At 43.1% G+C, this 24,976-nt stretch overlaps 1 protein-coding gene across 1 annotated transcript in view; it reads right to left on the bottom strand.

The window, feature by feature from the left end:
* SELP (selectin P) overlaps nucleotides 1–21,766 on the bottom strand; it is a 42,339-nt gene extending 20,573 nt beyond the window's left edge. Inside the window, exons 1-7 of the mRNA XM_030875532.2 lie at nucleotides 21,688–21,766; nucleotides 9,481–9,571; nucleotides 7,392–7,778; nucleotides 4,050–4,157; nucleotides 3,393–3,578; nucleotides 2,689–2,874; nucleotides 199–384 (exon numbers count right to left, since the gene is read on the bottom strand). Of these exons, the coding sequence (XP_030731392.2) occupies nucleotides 199–384; nucleotides 2,689–2,874; nucleotides 3,393–3,578; nucleotides 4,050–4,157; nucleotides 7,392–7,778; nucleotides 9,481–9,571; nucleotides 21,688–21,690 (1,147 nt within the window). The 5' untranslated portion in view covers nucleotides 21,691–21,766. The remainder of the gene's footprint in view (nucleotides 1–198; nucleotides 385–2,688; nucleotides 2,875–3,392; nucleotides 3,579–4,049; nucleotides 4,158–7,391; nucleotides 7,779–9,480; nucleotides 9,572–21,687) is intronic.
* Between the last annotated feature and the right edge of the window lie 3,210 nt (nucleotides 21,767–24,976).

Here is a 24,976-nt window from a genome sequence, read left to right as displayed (position 1 = left end):
TTTCAGGATACCGTGATGAACACATGCCTAAGACTGCCCTCGCTCACCACTTCATCCCGAGTGGCCACACAAAGGGCCTGGCACATAATAGAGTCTTAGTGAATGTTTGAATAATAAATGAATGACAGAACTAAATGCACATGCTGATGCCTTTAGTAAGCTGAGAAGCAGGGAAGCAACGTTATGCTATCACAGTACCTTGACAGACTGGGGCTGGCGCTGTCCACTGTCCCAAATCAGCACATCGAACTGTGTCAGCTCCTCTCAGTGTGAAACCCTTAGCACAATGAAAGCTACAGTTGCTGTTGTACTGAAATGCTCTCGAAGACAGGGAGCAATCCATGCTTCCGTGGACAGGACTCTCCAGAGGCTCACAGGCAATGGCTAAACGGAAAAAGTGATTGTCTGATACTGGGCAGTAGAAGGGCTCAATTCTTTCTCAGAAGAGCCCCTTGAGAGATGCTCCATCTTTTCGACCCACATCGTCAGTACATGCAGAACCCTAAATCCTCCTTTTTCGAAAAGAGGTATCTGCCGGGAACACCTTGCCATGCCTCTGTTTACCTGGATCACTCACCTGCCCTTCAAGTCTCAGCTTAGACTTCACTTTCCTTAAGAAGCCTTCCCTGCCCACCCCAGCTTGGGCTAGAAGCTCTTCCAGTGTGCTCCCACAGCCCCTGTTCTTGAGCTGTTCATGCATTATTGTAATTCTGCCCCTCCCCTTAGACAGCAATCTCCTTGAGGCTGGTGTCATTCATCCAGAGTTTTATTCCCAGAGCCTGGCAGTGTTTTGGACATTGAAGGTGCCCTTTAGATATTTATTGGCAATATTTGTGAAATTGGATCTGGAAGGAGGAGATATAGAACAGACTGGACTTTTAAGGAAAAAGCTGGAACAACGTACCTTATTGTTGGCACTCTAATACTGAGCGCTATAAAATGATCCTGAAAGAGCCTTGTCTCTTGAACACAGGACGTCATCCTAATCAGACTTCAATTGCCACGTGAGTGCAGCCCAAGGTCAGTTCCTGAGCACAATTAAGCCCCGAGTGACCTCAGTTCTGATAAAGACTGGCTTCCTCCTGCTTTTCCTTGACAAAGCATGTCATCTCCAGGATACTTCTGGAGTTTATCAGCGTATAAAGATTACCTGTACACTGTGACCTTAGACCTCTGTTTTTTACAGAATCAGGGCATTTAAGAACCAAAGACCCTCTAGTGTTTCTCTCTTACTTGGCAGATGAGAAAAGTGAGGTTCAGAAATTTTAAATGACATCCCTAAGGTCTTATATGTAGACAGTAGTAGAGCTGGGTTTATAATCCAGGTCTCCCGGGAATTCCCTAATCCAACATTTAATTTCCCCCATATCCTAGTCCCCATTTTTGCTTTATAAGATGAAGGTGTGAGGCAATTACACAGAATTCAGTTTTGTGGTATTAGCTAACTGCCTAGAATTGTGTCACAACCTCTTTTTCAATGCAGTGTTCCTTTGATCCTTTGTCAAAGGCTACCACTGAGGGCTATGATGAGCAATCTCTCTCTGTGTCCTAACAGCCACTCTTCTGACTCCATCTGAAGTATAGGAAGGACACTGACCCACAGCTTCTATACACCAATGAGGCAGGGAGGGAAAAAAGAGGCAGAAACAAAGGCTCTCTGCGAGGTACATTATACAAGCTATTTAATTGTATACTTTTTATATACTTCATCCTCATTGAAGCTCCTTGCAATCCATAGCTCATTTCATGGAGGAGAAAACCATGCCTCCCGGACGCTGAACAACCTGTTTCAGTGCCAGAGCCTGGAGGAAGTCATCCTGATGTTAAGAGCCCTTGATCTTTCCACTGTGCTGTGACTCCTTCCCGGTGCACTGGGGGCTGCTAATGAAAAATCCTACCCTCGAAAGTTGGCAAGGGTGCAGTCCCTCAGCCAGGGCCAGTGCAGCAGAGTGTGTCCCAGCCCCTCACTCGATGGTCAGGTTCACATTCAAATTTGTAGCTGGAGCCATTGCAAAGGCAGTGAGGGGATGGACACAGTCCAGGGTTCCTTTGCTAGGGGCTTCCGGGAGCTGACACTGCGTAGCTGGAGAGAACAACCAAGGACAGAGAGAAAGGTACTAAGGAAGGAGAAAAACCATGCCCACAGCTAGAGAGCAATGGTGAATCCATCTCTGGAAATCCAGGTGGCGCTAGGAATCTGTAAGGTTCAGGAAACCCTAGTGATGTTTGTCTTGTATATAGTACCAGGCTTCAGGGCGACCTAAATCTCTTTAAAATAAAAGTCTCCTTCAAGCTTTTTCTAATGTCCTTTATTCCCTTTACTGCTATAAACCTGTCCTGGTAGGTCTTCTAGTGTCTACTTACAGATGTAGATGCTATCCTTTCCCTCTTACGTGAAATTTATGAATGAGGTCATTCTGAAATTGCTTGAGGGCAGTGAGTTTTGGGGAAAGGAGGACTTTTAAATTTTGTTTAAAATAAGTAGTAAAATCAGCCTCTTTTTTTTTCTAGAGCCTGACACTCTTTTCCTATCCCAGATGAACACAATCTAGCTGAGTGGTAGGTCAAAGGAGAGTCAAGTTGTGGTGATTCAGGCCAGTTTCTCCATAAGCTAGCCAGTTTCATCTGTGCTCCCATCAAGAACCAGGTGCAGTGGACATTATACATCCCCAACTGCCTGAAACTCACCTTGACAGACTGGAGCTGGGGCTGTCCACACCCCCGAGGCTGTGCACTGCACCACCTCTGGCCCAACTAATGCAAATCCCTCTTCGCAACTGAAGCTGCAGCTGGACTGGTGCTGGAATGCTTTTGCAGAGTGGAGACAGGTCATGCTTCCTTGCTCAGGAGACTTCAGGGGTGGGCACTGGACAGCTAAAAACAACCACAGAATAATGGCATGAGACCTTAGATTATGCCTAGCACCTTGGAAGCTTTGAGATGCTGCAACAGCTGTCTGCATCTTCCCAAAGTGTCAGGCAGGTGAAGAACTTTGGTGGTTAAATGGTACTTTCAATAGCTGTTTGGAAAGATCCAAGCATCCTTTTGTTGTTTACTTTTTAAAGAAGCAAGGTAAAATGATCAAATTAATAATACCCAACCCCTAAATCATTATTGTACTCTGTTCACTTTGCAATTAACAAAGGGAGAAGGACCCTTTTGTATTGCTTTTGCCTGAGAATCAAGAGCTAAACTGACTACCTCACTCCACAGATACAAAATCATGCAAATTAAAATTAGTGTTACTCTGGTTGACGGGTAATAGTCATCAGCAGAATTTCCCATCTAACGTAGATCCCCATCCTTTCCCTTGTCTTTTAAATGGGGGAAGCTTGTTCTCCCCTCTGAAATTCTATTTGTGAGTGAAGATGGAAAGAACTGGGTGTACGTACCTACACACTGTGGAGGCGTATTCGTCCAGATTCCAGAAGCCAAACATTCCAACTCGCTGGGTCCATTCAGCGTGTACCCTTCAGCACAGTGGAAGCTGCACTGTGTGTTGAAAGGGAAGCTTCCCAGAGGGTGACTGCAGTTCATGAGCATGTGTTGAGGGAGGTCAAATTCGCTACACTCTGTGACTGTGGGGACGAAATATTGATTTCTTTCTTTGCGGGTGGAAAGACAATGTCAGGTTTGCTAAAAGCTGAGCTGTTTGTATAACCCACCTAAACCAATCTCCCTGGACTTCTAACCCAACCTGTTCATCTTTAGCTTTGTATTGGTTGCATCTTGGGAAATAATCATTCTTTCACTGGTTTTTATTCCCAACAAGCAAAATTAGCCTGAAAGAGTTCTCTTTGTTTTACTGCCTTTTCATTTCCCTTTTACCTTTTGAGATTTGGGGAGGAAATGCTCTCTCTAAGAATAAAGTGTTTTAACCCAGAGTGTGTGTCTCTGACACCTTGAGTGAGGCAGACCGACAGATGGTTGAGAGAGGCCCTAGGACTAGCCTTTCCTCACTGGAGCAACTCCAACATGATTTTCTCCCTGGCATCGCCTCTAGCACGAGACCAAGGACCACAATACTATCAACAACATAGTGGCCTCACCGTATTCACATTCTGGCCCATAGAATCCAGGGTAACAGGAGCAGGTGTAGTTTCCGATGGTCTCAATGCACTCTCCTTGCTTGCTGCAGGACATATCCTGGCAGGAGGCTGCATGGATACAGAAGGGTCAGGGTCATGGGCATTCCCAGGAGGTGAGAAGAAAAGCTGGACTCATTCCAAGTCACAGACTCGGTCCTACTTGGGTAAGCTTGATCTAGCCAGACAGCAGAAAAACCACAGCATCCCCTGGAGAGCCAGCTTGTTCCCTGTGAAGGACACTGTCGGAGCCTGCTGGAGCATTCCCTGGCTTCTATTTGAGGCTGCATTTAGTGTTGCCTGAAGAGGGGTTGCCATGTGCGGACACAGAGGGACAAATAGAGCCACCAATGCATGTGTAGACAGTGAAACTCCTCTGTGTGGTACAAAATAGTTGTGGCTTTTGACTAAGAGCGTTCATAGAGTTGTATTATTATGGAAACTCCTATGGCAGCTATCACAGCATGGAGGTTAGGAACCAGGGGTGGCAGGGGTCATGCATACATAGGCAGAATCCACGCTCCACTCCCTAATATTATGTGGCATCAGGCAAGTTACTTCTTTGAGCCCAACCTGCCCACTGTTAGGGCCAAAGCTCTTCCATCTTTGGTCTAAGTCTATGCCCGACACCACATGGCGGAGGAGCAGAGGACCTGAATGAGATGTTTAAGACCTACTCATGGTCAAGGACAAATGACCTTATGGGGAGCTGTGTCACAAGTCTAAATATGCCAGATTTAGATGGTACAGAGATGACTGGCCTGCCAGGCCCTCCTCACTAAGGCTATGCCACTTGGGTGATAGCACAGAGAAGGGGCAGAGTTTCTTTCCTGTAAGAGACTTGTTGAGGGTGTATGCACTATGCCCTTGGTGGTAGATTAGTATTAGAATTGATACCATGAAAGCACTGAGAGTGTTTTTATCGATGAGGTCATAGCTGGGAGCACGGTCTGTGGCTGGACTCTTTTCTGGTGGTGTTTCCTAAGCCCAGCCAACCATTGGTCTACATTGGGGTCTATCACAAGAGGAAATCCATATGTCACATAGCAGGTTGTGCTACTTGGTCTCTATATTCCCTCTTAACCCTGAGATGCTGTAGCTCTATAAGCCATGCAGTGTTCTACAGCAGGAAGTTCTGATGGCAGCCAGTGAGTCTGGTGAAGCTGCACTGAACCACTGGGAAGGGTTCCAGGTAAAGAGAAGATGCAGGAAGCAACAGGAGTTCCTAAATAGAGGTTCGGTCCATGTCTTCCACCCTATTTACCTTGATCCACCAGTGCCTTACAGTAATACCTGCCTGCCCTGTGCTCTCAGAGCATAAAAATTTTGTTCTAACTGTAGCTTCCTTAGGGTCTCAGAACTCTAGGAATGGCAAAACAGCCAATGTTCTGCATTCTATTCCATTTCAGGGTTTCCAGGCAGGTTAATAACTTATCTATTTCTTGGATCTCCAGGAAAGAACATAATGGTGATTCAATGAATCAATCTTTTTTTTGTTTTCCTTGACACCTTGTTCTGAGATCTAAGAAATCCTGACATTAGGGAATTATTCCAGCTTGGTTTTTTTGTTGCAGTGTAGTGTACCTATCTATTTCTCATTTATCTCCCACAGAGGACTGATGGTTCCCTACATCCTTTACATCTTGGATGGCAAAATGGCAATCGATGCCTAGAGTATTGTATTAGTGGAGGTGGAAGCCAACTGCGTTTGGGTGAAATTGTACCCATTAGTGATGCCTGCCATTGTTGCAGGCTAGAGGAGTGGCCTTGTTCATTATCATTCATGCCAGTAATTTGCAATCTCATTTCTTCCTTGCAAGCTTTATTGAGGAAGACTGTCTTGCAGAAATGGAGGCTGAAGTTTGAGTGGGGAGGGGAAGCAGTGGCATATTGGAACATCTCGTGGCAGCCAAGATAATCTGATCAGGACAGTTGTAGGGAGGCATAGCCCAGGAAGGGTAGGGAGCTGACTGAGAGAGCAGTAGGATGAGCTAACACTCTCGTAATGTCCGTCCTGGCCTATAAAGCACAGGTCATTATTTTATTTATTAAATATAATAATAAGTTATTTGTAAAACGAGATCTGACTACATGACAATGCGTGTACGGATATGTTTCCCCTCAGCTAGGAGGCTGTATGAGGAGAGGGAGAAAGTTCAGGGGATACTCTATACTCTGTATTCTGTTCCATTATTGTTGAGGGCTTCTGAGGGGAGGTGTTTATAATCTAACAAATTTAGAACATATATAGCAGAGTGTGGCATCTGTAAGATGATTTATTGAAGAAGAAGCTTAGAGTATTCAGGACTCTCTTGCCCGGGGCAGTCCATACTCTCCCTAGCTACAGTGTTTGTATGCTACCCAGGGCAAGGTGGGCTCCTCTGGATGGGAAGCCACATCAGAAAGATGGAATCAGTTCTGGCACGAGGCGCATGACCACAGGACGACCAAGCTTTCACGCAGGTCTGCTTACTCTGGAATCTGGAGAGTGGAGAATCAAATATACTCACAGGATCTCACCTTTAGTTACCTCTTCCCTCTCCTCACCCCTCATCCCCTACCAAAGTCCAATGGACCTGGAGATATGTTGCTGTTGAAGGGAATCTGTAAAGCACTGTCATCCTTGGTCATGTTCTCAGATTGCCTCCTGAGAATGTTGAGCAAAGAGTGTGGTTGCATATGTGGCTAAAAATACCACCTTTGGAGTAAACATGAGTTTGAAACTGGCTCCATCATCAGGGAACTTAGAATCTTGGGTAGGTTCTTGAATAGCTCTGAGCCTTTCCCTCATCAGCAAAATGAGGGCAGTAGAAGGAGCTGATTGATGAGGTTCTCATGAGGACTACCTGCAACTAATACTAAATAGACTAATGACACATGAACTAATAGTAATGCCTGGAACATACTGGTGTTCAATAGGTAGTAGTTACAACTGTATCTCCTAGAGGCAAGGCCAAGTTCCCTCTCAACTTACACAGTCTCTTATGCTAGGGCACAGTGGTACAAAAAAGCTCTGGACATAAATTTTAGGAGACAGATCTCCTGAGCATCTATTTCATCAATTATAAATTAGAAGGGTGGACCAGATGATATTAACATTTCCTTCTGGCTTCAAAAGGCCAGTTTTCTCTAATCCTGAACTTATATTCTTCAAGGTGCTCAATAATGCTGCTTGATTGACAGTTTACTCTTTGTTTTCATGTCCCTGACTTTGAGACTCAATGTTATTGACTCAGGGGCTATATTAACGAACCAGGGAATGCATTTTTTATAAACAGTCGGATTTCCGAGCAGAGAAGGCCCTACCTGTATAGCACAGTGCCCGCTTTTTTTTCCCACAGGGCTCATCATTCCACTTGCCGGGGGCTGACAAACTCTTGATGTAGATCTCCACGCAGTCCTGGTTGTTCTTCTTGTTGTTGGGCTCGTTGTCAGCCCAGTTCTCAGCCTCCTCAGTGAGAGTCTTTTTGGTTCCCACCCAGGTCCATTGATTGTTGATCTTTCGGATGCCAATCCAGTAGTAAGAACTGTAGTAAGGTATGGCCTCATTGAGGTAAGCAATCTCATTTTTATTCTGGATAGCTACTAAATCCGTGTAGTACTTCTGGCAGAAGGCCCGGGAATAATTCCATGAATATGATTTGTTGCTGTAGTGATAGGTCCACGCTGCCACTTCTTTCTGGTTAATTAGCTCTAAGGAAAGGAAAGTGTGGGTCAGGTTAGCACCCCTAATGAGAAGGAGATTGTGAGCATAAGGACACTTCTGTGTAGTCAGATGAGTTTGACTAGAAGACAAAAACCAAAAACATGACCATTTTATGTCTAATCTAGTTGTTTTAAGGAAAAAGAGTGGTTTCCATCTTTTACTTGAAAGTATACATGAAGTCGGAATAAGAAAACGTCCTCTTCTGAGGATCCTTGGTATTCAAGAGCTGGAACCATAAGATACCAGAGTTGGAAGGGACCGTAGAGGTCATTTAATCTTCTCCTTTTATGAATGGAGGAGACATTGAATCATCTGCCCAAGCCCAGAGTAAATGGCATGTAAAATGTCTCAATGGCTGCCTCATATCTCCAGGTGCTTCCTCTTCACGGGGAAAGTAAGATGCTTTATGATGTGGCACCTACCTGCTGGTCCAGCCTCATCACCCACCATATTTACTTTTTTAGCAAAACGTTAAGTCCCACTTCCATGCCTTTGCACGTGCTCTCGCTGCTTTTCTGGCTGCCCTGCCCGCTTAGGCGTGGTAACCTTCCTCCCCTACTTTCCTGACTTCTCCAGGTGGGCTTGGTATTCAGCTCCCACCCTGCCCTTCTCTGTCACCACCTCCCCTACGGCCAGGTATTGCAGCATCTGTCTATATGACGTGGGTCGCATGTGCTAGATTTTGAATCCTGATGGTGGTCTCTTTTTACCCCTGGATTCTTAACACCAAGCACAGAGCGTGGCACTTAACAGGCATTCGCTCCATGCTTGTTGGGTGAAACACAACAGGTTTGTGGCAGAGGCTCATGGTACCTCCCGGTTTGCAATCTTACACTTCATCCCACTGCTCTGGGCTGTTTCCCTTCGATAAATTACTCTACTTCCTCCATGTCTGCTTACTCACTTGTTAAAACAGGGCTTAAAACAGGCCTTTTAAAGAGATGTTTGTGAACTCAAATGAAATAAAAAATGTGCCCCTTAAAGGTATAAAGGGTATTATGATGCCAGGTATTGTTATCCTAGCCGGTGGGAGCTCACCCCAGCCAGAAGAGGCCAGTTCCCATGTGAAGAGGTGTACAATGTAAGCAATCAAACCTGGAAATGGCTCTATTTCCTGTTTATAAAGTCACGTTCCTATTCAACCTTCTTCTCTGCTGCCCACAAGAGGGTCGTTTCCGTTTATCCCTCCCTCACAGGCACCTCTGTGGCATTTTTTTCCCTGAAGACTTTATTCTGATGTCACCAGGGCTGCATATTGGCTTGCAGGGACTCTAGGCAATTTTGCCTTTGGAGTTCCCTTCCTCGATAATAAAATATTAAAAACTGTATTTTATAACTGCATTGGTATAAAGATGAACATATTAGTAGTATACACTAAAACATTTTGGGGCGGCCTAGAAGGAGATGATTTTTAAAGAAATTAAAGCATTTTTACGGGTCCCTAAAAAGTAACGTGGGCCTGTGTCTGTTGAGTCTAATGGATAACTTGGCCCTGGGTATATATGTGTAGGTTCTTCCTGAAGCCTTTTCTACCAATAGGATGGTGTCGGGTGCACTTTTCCTCCAGGAATCTGGGCTTGAACTGTTTTCTAATGCCTCATAACAACCGGCTACCATCCTTAACTTCTCCCATTTGGAGAAGTCACCCTAATCACTGAGGGCCAGGTGAAGGGTTAGCATAAACTTTACCAGCGATGAGGGCACTGAAGCAAAAGAGTTGGGTGATTCTGAAGACCACTCTCTGAAATCTCCAGTTCCAGATGGCTTTTAGGCAGCTGGCCTGTAATAAGAAAAGAAAACTTCCTTTTAGTATCCACGTGCAATCACTGTGGCCAAACAATTCTAGTTAATAATCATGGTATTGAGTTACAATCCTGCCTGTTTCCATTCGGGGGTGGCTCAAGCCCTCTGCTCCCTTTTTATTTCTCACTGCTCTGCTTGAGTCCTACCCCAGTTGGACACTGCACCAAGGCTCAGGACAAAATTCATTCCTTCAGTCATTCAGCAAATATTTATTGAGTAACTACTTTGTGCCACTAGTATTTGCTTTTCTGACATATTTTGTAATATTTATGTAAATAAACACTGTCATTATTATTATGCAATAATCTCCCTTTAAGAACTGGTATGCCATACCCAAGAGTACTAAGAAGTCACACAGAAACTCCATGATCCATACAGTTGTCTGACCTATACTTTGATGCACAGAGCATCAACTAATTGTGCTGTGCTATGTCGTCTATCCTGTATTATTGATCTATGTTTTCTTTTCTTGCTTTATCATTTCAGCATATATCTATAATATTATCCAATGCTTAATGTATACATGTATATATACATACATATATAATTTTTATTAATATATGAATGATAAACTTATCCCCCTTGGATCTATAGCAAGTATGATTTCTCATGAGCTCCCTTCTGTTGGGATTTCATCAAATCTAATAATATTTTTAAAGCGTTTTTAGACAAATAAGTTCTGTAAATGTTCATCCAACACCCTCATGTTACGCATGAAAATACTGAAGGTTGAAGAGTCTAAAGTAACATTCAAAAGGACAGAAGCAGAGCCTGACTTTGAAACAAGAGCTTTTTCCACTTTACTTTCTTACTTTTGTAAACCTCCAGGCTTTCAAATCCATGCTGCGTTGTTGTCGATGATAGAATGTGACATGACCAAGCCTAGCTGCCGCATCTGTACTCATCCAGAGCTACCCCAATATAACCACCAACATAAAAATTGTGCGTTTGCTTTGCAACTGAAGCTTTATTGCTCTTCCAGCCAGATTGCTACCCCAAACCCTTCCCATATAGAAATTCTCAGTTGCCACAGCTGGGCTCCAGAGATCGATGATGTAGGCTGTATGGGGAGGGTGGGTGGTGGCAGTGTGTGTGTGCACGTGCACAGTGCATATACACTGTTGACTACAGCCAGACCAGACAGTGAGGTGGATACCACACAGATCAGTGCAAGTCTCCCAGATAGTGGGGTTATCTTTGTATAAGAAGCCTGGCACTTTTCCATCTAGGAGTTTCTGAATATTGGCTTTAATAAGCAGGCACATTTTGTGTTCTTATGAACTAGGACACTGATCAACTGGCCTCTGCAGGACCTATTATCAAACACTGGGAGTGTCATAATGTTATGATTTATGGTGCTGTTTATTTGCACAGGAAGTATGGCGATAATCCCTTAGCGGAAACTTAATCCCATGGAGTTCTCTGTGGATTGTATTATATCACCAGCTATTATTAGTACCATATTTCTATTCAGTACCCAAAGAGTACCATGCCAGGTTCTATAGCAGAAATCTTTAAACCAGAATGAGCCTGGCTTCCCAAGGGGTACACAGACAAGGAGGATTTAAGTAAATCTGTGTTCAGATTCTCAACTCCAACATGTGCACTTTCCTAAAACCAATCTGCCTACAAATGTGTCCTTCTCCCATTTTATAAAAGAAATCATACCTTTTATAACTTGACTCTTATTTATCATTAGGCCTTGCCTCTGTATGTAAAAAACATCAGTGGGTGTGCCAAACAGAGACCATCCAAAATATTGGTTTAGATCCTGACAACTTGAATGCTTCAAATGATAGTGTAACAAATCTGTTTCAAGTCCAGTGGTTTCCATTTCTCTCTTTTCATCAGCTTTGATGAAGACCCACTTAAGATGTCAGATGCTAGACCATTGACTACAGGTTGATAATACATCACTATGTAATTTGGGACATGAAACTTGGAAGGAATTCAAAGAATTGAGAGACGTTGCTATAATAAGCTTCCATTTCCATTTACTTAGTCATATGAATAAAAGTCCTTAATGCTTAAAAATCCTCAAAAAACAAAATTTAGGAATAGAATTGATGCTGAACTTGTTTGATTGTATCAATAAATAATATTCACACAAGGTTACATGAATAGGGAAAAAGCCCCTCTTCTCAAGTAGAGATGCATCTTCAACAGCACTTTAAATAGGGAAGTTTAAATTACTTATCAAAATTTGTAGTATGTTTATGCTATTTTACTTAAGTGTGTACTAAAAGTAATTGTCATGGTAACTCAGTCAAAAAGGTGAAAAACTTAGCAGAGATTTATGGTTTCAGAAAATTGCATCTTTTACATTTCAACTTAATTATGTTTTTATTTGTGTAAAGAAGTATGATATAGTGATCAGTAAAATACTTTAACCTTAAAAATGAATTAAATTCTGTAGAGGAAGTGAAATAGAAATAGGTATTAAAGAAGAGAAAATGAATAATATAAAATTCCCTATTATTAGAAACTAGTTTATGTTCTTTTAAGTGATGAGTGTTGTCAGATCACTATGATATTTTATTCCATTGGATAAATTCTAGGAAATAATGTTATATTTATTTATTGTAAAAGGCCAATCTTTATAATGTACTGGAAATTCCATCTTTTATTTAAAAACTTATGATGAAAAATTTTAGCTCTCCACTTAGAAAGGTTCAAGAGGTTATCTAGTTTTTCAGGATTTTTTTGGAGGTACAGAAGCAAAACTATTGCTGGTGAACAGCACAGTAGTGTAGCCTAATGAAGGGGACCTCAATATTTGCCTTTGAAACTCTACTGCGTTTCTTCTCGGGTAGATTGGAGGAGGATCGCAGTGTTTTTAATCTAGTGGTGCTCTTCCTGTGCCCTTAGAAAGTGGTTTTCTTCCTGTAGAGAGTATTTCTAGGGGTTTCTCTGGCTTTGGGACCAGCTCAAGGAAGTGTGTTGGGACAGTGACCAGGTGAGGCTCCTATTTCCCTACCTCCATTCCCAACTCCTCCCACTATCCCAACAGAGCTGTTTTATGTTTTAACTTGTTTGTTTAAACTTTTCAGTATGGTTTGGTTTAAACAAAATAGAGAGACAGAGAGAGTGCTAGTTTTGAACATTTTAAGGTTTTAGAGGACTGGTAAGTGCTTCTGATCAAGACACAATATCTAAGAAAGGAAAATGCAAGTCATTGTGTGTCCCCGGCTTTAATCTGACCATACTTTTCTGTTTTTAAAAATCGAATACCAAGAATCACCTCTCATAGAATGTTTGAGAGCTGTAGGAAACCGTAAAGATGACTCCAGATCAATTAGGCATCTCTCCAGCATTCTTCAGCAGGTCTTTTGGACCACGGATGCTCAAGATGGGACCACCATCACTGCCTATCACTGAGACTCAGCGAATTTAGATGATTTGCCGAAGCTTCCGCACCGGAATGTATGTCGGGTTAAGACAGCGATTCTTATTTTCACAGAACTCGTGTACTCCTTTGAAAGTCTGATAAAAGCCATAGTCAGGATTCTTTTTTAAAAAATTGCAGGCTTGCAACTTTTTAGACCATTTCAGAAGGTTCATGGACCCCAAGTTCAAATCTCTGTGTTACCGGTAAGGCAGCACCTTGACTCATTGGCAACTGACAAGGGTTTTGTGTGTGGGTGTGGAGGACGAATGATGCTTAAAATTCTTCATTCGAGTAATAATTGCCCTCTGAAACTTCCTTGGGGTGGGTAAGCCTTCTCACATCTGCCCCTGCTCTCAGTGTCATCTTTAGGACAGGGGTCTACATAGGTGAAGAGTTAAGGACTCTGTCCTGGTGTTTGTTACTAAACAAGTTAAGTGTTGAAACACCAGGAAATGCCTCTCTAGAGGAGCGGCCGTGTGCTCTGCTCATTTTTACTTTAATGTTCTTTGGCAACCTGCTTCAAACTGGAAGCCACTGGGAAGGAGTCTGAGATGGGGTTATTAGAATAACATCCTGTGCCTGTGTAAACCTTCAGGAAGGCTGCTTCGCACCGTGGTAATCTTTCATTTTACTTTTCAAATAACTAAAAGTGATTGCAGGGTGAAGAGAGAGGCAGAGACAAAGTAGAAGTGTTTAAAGTAAACAGAAGTGTTTTTCCCACGACCTTTGCATAGAAAGAGGTAGTAAATGCCAGTAGGAATCCCATGGCTGCCAGCATTCTGGGTGGCTTACAAAGTTGGCAGGAATTGTACCATAGAAAGGCGATGGGGGGGCGGAGTCAACATGGCATACTATGAGGATGTGGAATTCGCATCTCTGCACAACTAGGGCACGTACCAGGCACTGGTGGGGGACCACGGATACATAAGGGGACGGGAGGAACCCCCAGCAACCGGGTAGGACATGGTACATTGGGGGGAGTGTGGGGGGAGGAGAAGTGGAGGCGGGACAGGACTGGTGCCCCTGAGGGGCGGCTAGGGGAGGGGAAGGGATCCCACACCTGAAGGGGGAAATTGGGGGACCATTGGGAGGGCAGAGGATCAAAAGGGAGCATGGCCAGTTTTCCCCTGCCCACTTGGGCCCCCGGGAGTCTGTTGAGATCCCAGGCCTGATCCTCTGCCCACCTAGGCCCCCTCCAGACGCGCAGGTCCTGAGGGAGTGGGAGGGAGGGAAGGGGGAGCAAAAGTAAAGGCCAGACCTCCAGGACCCGGACCCCTGAGGGGTGGCTGGGGGAGGGGAGGAGTTCCTACACCCAGCGGGACCCACCCATGGTTAGGGGTCCAGCGGGATGGGGGAGACCCTGGGGGGGGATGGTGGTGGAGGGGCGCAGAGGGACAGAAGGGAAAGCAGCCAGAGCTTTCCCTGTCCACATAGGCACCGGGGAGCCTGTTGGGCTCTCAGACCTAATCCTCTGCCCTCGGAGCCTCCCGGAGCCTCCCGCAGAGCCCAAGACCCGCCCCTACACCCCCACCCAGGGCCCTACCTCTGCACTCGGAGACCCCCTCTGAGACGCCCTCCAAAGTGCTGGGCCTAAACCCCACCCACACACCCTCACCCAGGACCTTGCCTCCAAACTGGGCAACTCCACACTCTGGTGCTCCACACTCCCCTTCTGCACAGGTCCTAAGCAGAGGCCCCGCCCCATGCTTGAACTCGCCCTGCTTAGGCCCTGCCCCCAAGGTCTTTTCTGGCTGCATGGGTCCCAAGCCTAGGCCCCGCCCACCCCTAAGGGGTGCTACTGGCACAAAAACAGAAATATGGATCAATGGAACAAGATAGAAAGCCCAGAGATAAACCCACGCACATTTGGTCACCTTATCTTTGACAAAGGAGGCAAGAATAAACAGTAGAGAAAAGACAGCCTCTTCAATAAGTGGTGCTGGGAAAACTGGACAGCTACATGTAAAAGAATGAAATTAGAGCACTCCCTAACACCAAACACAAAAATATACTCAAAATGGATTAAAGACCTAAATGTAGGGCCAGGCACTATCGAACTCTTAGAGGAAAACATAGGCAGAACACTTCATGACATAAATCACAGCAAGATCCTTTTTGACCCACCTCCTAGAGTAATGGAAATAATAACAAAAATAAACAAATGGGACCTAATGAAACTTAGAAGCTTTTACACAGCAAAAGAAACCACAAACAAGACGAAAGGACAACCCTCAGAATGGGAGAAAATATTTGCAAATGAAACAATGGACGAAGGATTAATCTCCAAAATGTACAAGCAGCTCATGCAGCTCAACACCACGAAAACAAACAACCCAGTCCAAAAATGGGCGGAAGACCTAAATAGACATTTCTCCAAAGAAGACATACAGATGGCCAACAAACACATGAAAGGATGCTCAGCATCACTAATCATTAGAGAAATGCAAATCAAAACCACAATGGGGTATCACCTCACACTGGTCAGAATGGCCATCATCAAAAAATCTACAAACGATAAATGCTGGAGAGGGTGTGGAGAAAAGGGAACCCTCCGGCACTGTTGGTGGGAATGTGAATTGGTACAGCAACTATGGAGAACAGTATGGAGGTTCCTTAAAAAACTACAAATAGAACTACCATATGACCCAGCAATCTCACTATTGGGCATATACCCCGAGAAAACCATCATTCAAAAAGATACATGTACCACAATGTTCACTGCATCACTATTTACAATAGCCAGGACATGGAAGCAACCTATATATCCATCAACAGATGAATGGATAAAGAAGATGTGGCACATATATACAATGGAATATTACTTCAGCCAGAAAAAGGAACGAAACTGAGTTATTTGTAGTGAGGTGGATGGACCTAGAGACTGTCATACAGAGTGAAGTAAGTCAGTCAAAGAGAAAAACAAATACTGTATGCTAACGCATATATATGGAATTTAAAAAAGCAGTACTGATGAACCTAGGGGCAGGGCAGGAATAAAGACGCAGATGTAGAGAACAGACTTGAGGGAATGGGCAAGGGGGACAGGGAAGATGGGATGAAGTGAGAGAGTAACATTGACATATATGCACTACCAAATGTGAAATAGATAGCTAGTGGGAAGCAGCCACATAGCACAGGGAGATCAGCTTGGTGCTTTGTGTCCACCTAGAGGGGTGGGATAGGGAGGGTGGGAGGGAGGGGAGGCTCAAGAGGGAGAGGATATGGGGATATATGTATACATATAGCTGATTCACTTTGTTGTACAGCAGAAACTGGGAGGGGAGGCTCAAGAGGGAGGAGATATGGGGATATATGTATACATATAGCTGATTCACTTTGTTGTACAACAGAAACTAACACAACATTGTAAAGCATTTGTACTCCAATAAAGACGTGAAAAAAATTTTAAAAAAAAGAAAGAAAGGTGATTCTGTTCTCCTGTCTATGTTGTAGACCACAGCCTTGCACTTTTAGAGGCACAACCTACAATGTCCCTCCCTAGACCCTCTGTCCTCTGCCTAGGTCCTGTCTGATTTCTCTCCTTCCTTTACAGTTCAGTTTTCTTAATTTCCTTGCCTCCCCTTTCCTCTCCAGGCCCCAGTCCCTCCAGACTACACAACCACTCCTGCTGACTTTCCTAGGGCCTCCTTATGGCCATCTGTTTGCCAGTGGCTCTCCATCAGCATCTCCATCCCTGACTTTCCTCCCGAGCATGAAGTCTGCAATCCAAATGCAAAACAAACATAGGAGCCCATGCACCTGGAGGCAGCTGCTGGCAGAGGCTTCTCGGGGCAAGGGATATGACTTACTCATGTCTGAATCCCAGCCGTAATAGAGAGCAGATGCTTAATCCTTAATAAATATGTTATAGATGAATGAATGAATAAGTGAAAAATGGCAAGGGAATGACTGAAAGTAAGATAGAGGCATGCTGAATGGGAAAATGTTGGAGACATATGTGATAATTAGCACTAAGTACAGTATGGTTACAGCAGTGATCGTATCAAATGTAAAAGTGTATTATGATTAGGTAGAAGAGTATAATACGGCTGTGCAAAAAAAAATATGTTCTCGGCACTTGGTCTCATTCTCTTTGAGTATGAGAGAAACAAGGGGCATGATGGCTCGCATCCCATGTGAGAGAACAAAGGAGAAGGACTCACTCACTTAAACTCCATGCGGGTGGCAGATGGGGAGAAGTGGAGGAGAAATGGGGGAATCAGGACCTACCATAGCTGGTGTGTCTCAGGAAAGCCTGGAGAAGCATCAAATAGTGGCAGCTCTTAGAAGAGGGAGAGGTGAAGGCAAATTCCATGTAACTCTCTGGAGTGGGTGTGTCCCTTTGAAAGGCTCCAGCACCGAAGAAGGCTAATGTAAGGGATGCATGTTCTTATGAACAGACAGTATCACTGACCCGAGCCCCATAAGCTACCTGCCCACAGAGACCCTGAAGTCCTCCATCAGGTGGGACCAGGGAGGGAAGACCAAGGATCCCTTCACATCAGTCTGCCATCAAATCCTATTGACTTTACCTTCTGATGAGATAGCTGGCCATTCTGCAGATTTCCACTTTATTGCTGCAGCACTAATTCAGACATTATCATTTCCTTCCTGGACCAGAGAAATCGTCTTGTCCCTGGTCTCTTCTCCTCAAGATTACCCATCCCCAGTTCTTTATCTCTAATGCTGTCTGAATGATATTCCTAACACAAAATCTGATCATATTGCTTCACTACTTAAAATCCATCAGCTGTTCCTACTCCCTGAGCAGTACATACCAGCTCCTTAAGATGACACTTTGGGGCTCTTCAAGATGAGACTTCTTCCTACTTGTCTAGTCCCATCTCCTGCCATTACTCCTTAATTACACCTGCCCCCACCACAATTCTACGGTGCATTTATATAACACGACATCTTGTACTTTCCAGAATGCACAGTATGTTCCCCATGTTCTCTTTACGCCCAGGGCACCCTCTCCTTCTGTGGATGCACTAGCTCTAAAAGTCCAAGAGTCTCCTCCTCAAAGGAGCCTTCCCTATTACCAATCCCTTCCTCCCCACTCCAAGATAGGCACGCCCTTGTTATTGCCTGTGTTCTTTCCCATTATTTATTTCAATAACTATCGACTTATTAAGTGCCTACAATGTGTCAGGCACTGTTATAGGCACTGGCAATTAAAATGATAAAAGAAGACACGATTCCTTTCCACATGAAATGTACATTCTGTGGAAGACAGACAATGAAACAAACACCAATATATACGCAACAGTGCTGAACGAGTAAACATGAAAAATAGAAGACAGTGATAAGTGCTAGGTAGAGAATTAAAGCCAGGTTATGTGATAGAGGGACGGGGTGCTTATTATTAGACAGGGAGGGAGGTCAGGGAAGACCTCTCTACAAAGGTGGCATTTAAGCTGAGAGCAGAATGACCAGAAGAAACCAGTGAGAAGCAGGAGGAAAAGCATTAAAGACAGAAGGAAATGCTAATGTGAAGGCTTTAACGTGGAAGGAAAATGTGGAGTATTCAAAGAACATGAAAACATCAGTGTCGCTGGAATGGAATGAGCAAGGGTAGAAGAGTATGAGATGAAGCTGGGGACAGATCACTCTGGGCTTTAGGAACTAAAACAAGGGGGTGAGGTTTTTGTTCTAAGTGCAAGACAAATGGGGCAGCAAGTAGATTTCAGGAGAGGTAGTGATGTGGTCTGATTGCTGCTGAAAATTGGGAAGTCCTAGAGGTTAGTTGAAAAGAAGTTGTTCTGGAGTCAGACCTTGTGAGTTGGAAATGACAGTTCCAGAAGGGATCCAATTGCCAGGGTTTTGAACAGAGAAGCGTCCTGAATAGATGCATCTAATGATGGTGTTTCTTTTTTGTAATTTGAGGGAATATTATAATCTGTAGTCTTTCAAATTAAAAAGCAGCAAGTCTACAGGTGGTTTTAAACAGATGATTTCTCTTCAACATTTATTTACATATACTTCTAGCACACTGCTAGGTGCATGGTGGGGCACCGAATAAATATTTGCAGATGTTGGATATTATAATATCTACAAAATCAGTTTGTTTCATCTTAGAAATTTCTTATGGGAAAGAAAGGAAATTAAAGAGGGTCAGTGAGAATACAAAAGGGGGAAGGCAGATATGAGAGTCATTGAAGAGACAGAACTATACAACTTGTCGGTGGCAGAGTCTAGATTTTCAAGGCAGTACAACTGATATCATATTATTTCCCTTAAGTTTATGGGTGATGGTGGTAATATAGCACAGATATTAGTGGCCTCAGCCTAAAGGCAGAAAATGAAACCGTGAAACAAAGAGGTCTATAAGCCAAATAGCAAATAGAAATAAAGACAGGAAGAGGAGCCCAGGACAACATGAACACTAAGAATCAAAGCATATATATATATATATATATATATATATATACACATATATATATATATACACACATACACACACACACACACATATATATATATACACATATATATGTATTTAGATTCCTGATCACTGTTATTTAGGATGAAATATTAGCATGAAATATAAAGTAGCATACTTAAAAGATTTTTTAAGCCATTTGGACCATGGCTGACCTATATCTCTACAAATATAAAGGATTCATTTTGTGTATTTGATTTTATAAAATTTCTGTTTTGCTTTTCAAACAGAGAAATGAGTCACTTAGAAGACAATGTAATAATAAATTCCACTTATGAAACATCATGTGCCTACCCTCTAAGGTCAGGTCCAGAGTCTTTTCCCAGTACTGCCTGTTATGTAGTAAGTCACTGTGATGTTTGAGGGTTTGATTAATAAGCTTCCACTTACAAAATTCTGAAACTGCACTTTCTAAGAGCTAGCAGCCAGCCCAGGAGAGCGTGAACAATTTAACTACATTTTGAAAAATAGGTAATGGAAGGAAGAGTAAGAACTAGAATCAACAGACCTAAGATGGTTAAAAGGTATAAATGGAAATGAATCCAGACCTGCTTCTTAGTCCACTCACACCCTGACTAACATTGGCATAATTTAACTGTAAGTTCCCCATCTAGCGCTGCCCCACTCTGAGATCCATCTGATTGAAAACACCCCACCAGGGAAACCTGAACATCTTTCCTCAGGTCCTAGGGTTAATTGAAGCCGCTCTGAACTTGAAGATGAATTTTCACACAGAGTTCGAGGTTCCGGAATCCCAAGAGACAAATGTATTCAAGGGCAAAGGAAAAGGTCTTGTCATTGAAATATTCAAAACAATTCCAGGGCTGGAGTTCTTAGCACTTCATCACAGAGTTCCAGCCTAGTTTCAGGATGCCAGTGGAGGCAGTTCTGAGCTTAAAGCGTAGGAGGCGAAAGGGTGGGGTTCCATAAAGCTCAGTGTTTATGTGGATGTCTGCATTTTCATCTGCGAAAAGTTGTACCTTTTGTCAGAATCTCAAAGAACTCCATGATTCAATCTGTTAACATTCCTCTAAAATAGAGGAGGATCCCAAAGAGAATCGACGGAAGAAAGAAAAGACTGTTCATTCATTTAAGTTGACCAATACAGGAAATTTATGCAAGAGATAAGACAAAAGTAAAACACATTCTTACATCATTGGAGTTCAAACTCGGGACAGACTCAAACTCCTTCCTCTTCTTTTCATCATCCTTTTATCCCTATTCTCCCCAACCTGGAAAATCCTCATTGCAAGTATTTGAAAATGGTACTATAATAAAGCAAAGAGAGGGAGTGAATTGGGTATAAGTGCTCCTTTCTTCTGGTATCCCATAGAAAGGGGCTCAAAAACAGGGGCAGTCTGGCTCCTCTCTAGCCACAGACTGCAGGATTGTAGACCCTAGGACTGTATGAGATATGCCTTGTAAGTCGAGGATAAAACTCTATGTGTCTTATCTAGGATAATGTTAATAAGTTCAAGAAAGCCTTTTTCCTTGGATCTTCCCTGGATCCCAAATCCCACTGAACCCCAAGAATTTTCTCTTTCTCGTAACAATAACAGCTAACATTTACTAATCCACAACTATGTGCCAGGCTCAGACCTAAATGCTTTTCAGTGTAAACTTATTTAATCTTCACAATGATGCTACAAAGTAGAGTACTATTATTCTGTCCATTTTATAGAAGAGGAAACTGAGTCACTAACAGGACTGAGAGCTGAGGCAGAAATGGGAACTGTGTGAATACTCCACATTAGTCCCAGCAGACTCTTAGGGCTCAGAGAAAGAAATAGGCGAGCTGGGGATGAGAAAACATTTAACTGTAGTCTTGTCCCAGGACACTTGCTCAGTCTTGCATTCAACCCAGACAGAAGAGCAATCCTAGAGAAGGGGGTTGAGGGTTCACCAAGGTTTGCTCCAGGAGAGTCCCTGTAAGCTCTGCTAGGAAAAACAGCAGCTGTAGAGTCAGAGGACAGACGTTCAGATCCAGACAACATCAAGCCTAACAGTGTACCTTAGGTAAAACACCTAGCCTCTCTGTAAGACACAGCAGCTTCATTTGTAACATGGACATAGCAACTCACAAAGATGTGGGGAGGGTCAGAGTGGACAGCAGGTTTTGAAATGCTTACAAACTCTGGAAGGCTACTCAACACGAAGCTCCATGATTACTGCCCTTCTTCATTTTCGGAAGCTTTACCTGCCTGACTCAGCTCCGAACCACTTCAACTCAACCACTTCCCATAGTAAAGAGAAATGAACTTACCATCTCCTCTGTGACACAGCCAGCTTACTGCCGTCTGTGCAGCCCAGACTTCTTATAGTCTTGCTGCCTCCCCTCAGCTGTCAGGCTGTTTAGAAAAGCAACTTCCTATTCACTTTCCTGAAAGTCACCACAGCCCTTCCCATGAAGTTAGAATGTAGATAATACAGGAGCAGTGTTGGCAGCTTAGAAATAACAGTCACCGAGGAGACGGGCAGGGGGGTTTTGCCGACTTCCCTGGGAGGTGGTCCACAGACAGGGGTGAGTGTGAATCACTCCTGGACATTCCAGGCTGAGTAGTATAGGAATCGTACCCACGCCCGCAGTGGTCAGGTTTCTTTTGACGATGATATGAGCTCCAATTTAAGGTCATATATTGGAAAACTCACTTTGTCTTAATCGTAATGTCTTAGTGTAAGTTTTCCAGTTACTGTGAAGTCTCAGTGAATGTTTTCTATTCCAGCAGGCTTCTGACGGATAAGGGAGAAATATAGTAACAAAAAATAATGAGGTGGGAAAGGGAAAGCCACTAAGGGTTTTCTGGCAAATGGAGGGGTTGTTGGAAGGACTTTGGGAGTGAAAATATAAAACAGACATGGGTCATTATCAGAAAGGGACTTCTGCTTCTTAAATCAGAAAAAAGATGTAAAAATGGTTAGTGTGGGGAAGTAAAAGGCTGTGTTGCACAGTGGTTAAGAGACCCCACTTGGTTCCATGTGTGGCTCTCCTTTAGCCAAACTACTTAAACTCTCTACACCTTTTTTTTTTTTTTTTTAACTGTGAAATAGAATGATTATAGCAGAACTTCTCTTACAGGGCTGTTATGTGATTAAATGAATTGATATGTGGCGAGTGCTTGAAACAATATCTGGTCCACAGTTAGCACTCAACAAATGTAGGCTATTAGTATTACTTTTCAGATTTGCCATCAGACAGCAACATCAAGTATCAAGCATTTAGTGTCAAGTCAGAAAACCGTAACTCCAGTTTATCCCCTTGGAATTCTAGTTGTGCAGTAGCGGGTGTTATTCTTCATTCAGTCCATGATTATCATAGCTTGTAAATGGATCGATTAAAACTGGGATAAAATGGAAAAATCTGGAAGTCCAAAAATAAAGATGACTTAAAGAGCTTGGGCCTGCATTTTTACTTGGGAATTTGGGACAAAGAGGAAAGGATTAATACGTGGTAGAAATAGAAAACCTGGTGAAGGAGGCGGTGATAGAGGAATGGTAGCAGGAGAACAAGGGATGCTGAGAGAGAGGAAAGCACGAGGGACTTTGGGCAACATGATGCAGAGGTTTAGAGCCAGACTGCCTGCCTCCACCGCCTACAAGCTGTGTGACCTTGCAAGTTACTATCCTCCTGTGACTCAGTTCCTTCAGCTATGCTAACAAATAAGGATAATAGTCATCAGTTACCGCCACATGGAAATGCTTGGACAGTTACATGGATATACGTGTGAAGTGCTCAGAACAATCCCTGGCACGCTGCAGGTGCCGTGGATGCGCTAGCTATTATTTTTCTAAGACTTGCCTCCACTCCCTCCTGTTCTTATTCTCACTCTCCAGATCCTCTTCTTGACATTGCCTTATTCAAAAAAGAAAATTTCTCAGATGGATATGAGGGAAGGTGCTATGTAGACTCCAGGTTCTACCAACAATGTGTTTTAAGTGGGATAATGTTAAAGTTTAGGGAGTGTGAGGGGAGTAGAAAAGGATTCCAAGGAATAGGAATGGAAGGAAAATACCATTGACTTTGTTTAAAAGCTGTTCAGGCTGAATACCATTTGCTTGAATGGATTTAGTCTATGTAGAAAATCTATATTGTTTCTAATTATGTGGCCACTAAAAACATGATATTCTAATATAATTTAATTAGTAGTGTTACTTCTCTGTTTCATATCATGTTTTCTCATCTCTTCATATTGTACTAGAAATTCCCAAAGGGCAGGGCCCCTTTTTATATTAGTCTTGCTTTTCCTGTAGTATCTAGCAGAGGGCAAATAGACACCCAACAAATACTTGTTGACTCATTTATTAGGTGGATGGCTCTGGGTAGACACAATAAAAGTGTCCCCTCCCAACTTCCTCTCTGAATTCTGTTTATATTATTTCAGTGGTGCATTCGTATACACAGGACATATTTAAGCTCCTTCAAGGCTTCAGGCATTGTGCTAACACTAGGGATTCAATAATCAGCAACACCTTCATGGAGCTCAGAGTTGTTTTATTTAGAGGTGGGGCATTGGATACTAGATTAAAATCACACAATTAAATGCAGGAAGAAAAAAAATGATGTGGGGAAACTTTCTAGGCCATTTGAGGCTTGGAGTAGCCCAGGAGCTACCAGATAGCCACAGTGGCTGGAGGTTTGGGAAGGAAGCTGGGTTAGGGAGCACCCAGACCATGTCGGGTCCCACAGGCCATGTTAAGGTTGTATCTTCATGTGTAGCATCTGTCATCTAGTCAAATAGAAGGCAGTTAATTCTAAGGGAAGTTCCACCTGCACAGCTGGTCCTCTACTCATAGAAGACTAGGGAACTTTCTACAGAATAGTCCGTAGGATGACAAGTTAGAACTTCAAAAGAAGAACATATAGCTTTCCCCCCTCATTGTTAATGTAATACATGTTTGTTGTAAAGAAAAGAAAAACATAAAGTAGGGAAAAAATTATCCAAAGTACTGTCACCAATGGAATTGGAATCACATTGTATATTCAGCACAATGCTTTTGTCATTTGATAATATATCATAAACTTTTCTGATACAATATTTCTGCTCTAGTTACAACTAAAAAAAAAACAAAACCCTAAGGGTCTGTCACTCCCCTGATGGCTGACATAGTCATGGACAAAGCTGACCCTTACACAAATTTCATGAACCGCTAACTCTTCCCACTGAAATTCTATTTAAATTGGTCTGTGGTATTATGCTCAAGCATTTTGTTTCTCTATCTTTGCTCTGCAGTTTTTGAAAGGGAAGGAAAGGCAAGGGAATCAGTCACTGGCCAGGGTCTCAAACAGTAAACATGAACCTTCACAAAAACTATCTACACACATAACCTTAAATAGAAATTAGATTCTCAGGACACACTCCATATTACCCCATTTATGCCCACTTAGCCCCATCCAAAGTTTCATTTATTTGTCCTACCCATTTTTGTTACGGCCCATTCTGCGCTATCTTCTAAACTACTCTCTGAAGACACACAGATGAATAGGACGCAGTCCCGGCCCTGACGGAGCTCAAAGACAAGTGAAGAGATGGGTAGAGAAACATAATTAACAATAT

Source organism: Globicephala melas, chromosome 1 (genome assembly GCF_963455315.2).
Source record: "Globicephala melas chromosome 1, mGloMel1.2, whole genome shotgun sequence".
Lineage (NCBI taxonomy): Eukaryota > Metazoa > Chordata > Mammalia > Artiodactyla > Delphinidae > Globicephala > Globicephala melas.
This window is presented reverse-complemented; position numbering and strand designations above follow the sequence as displayed.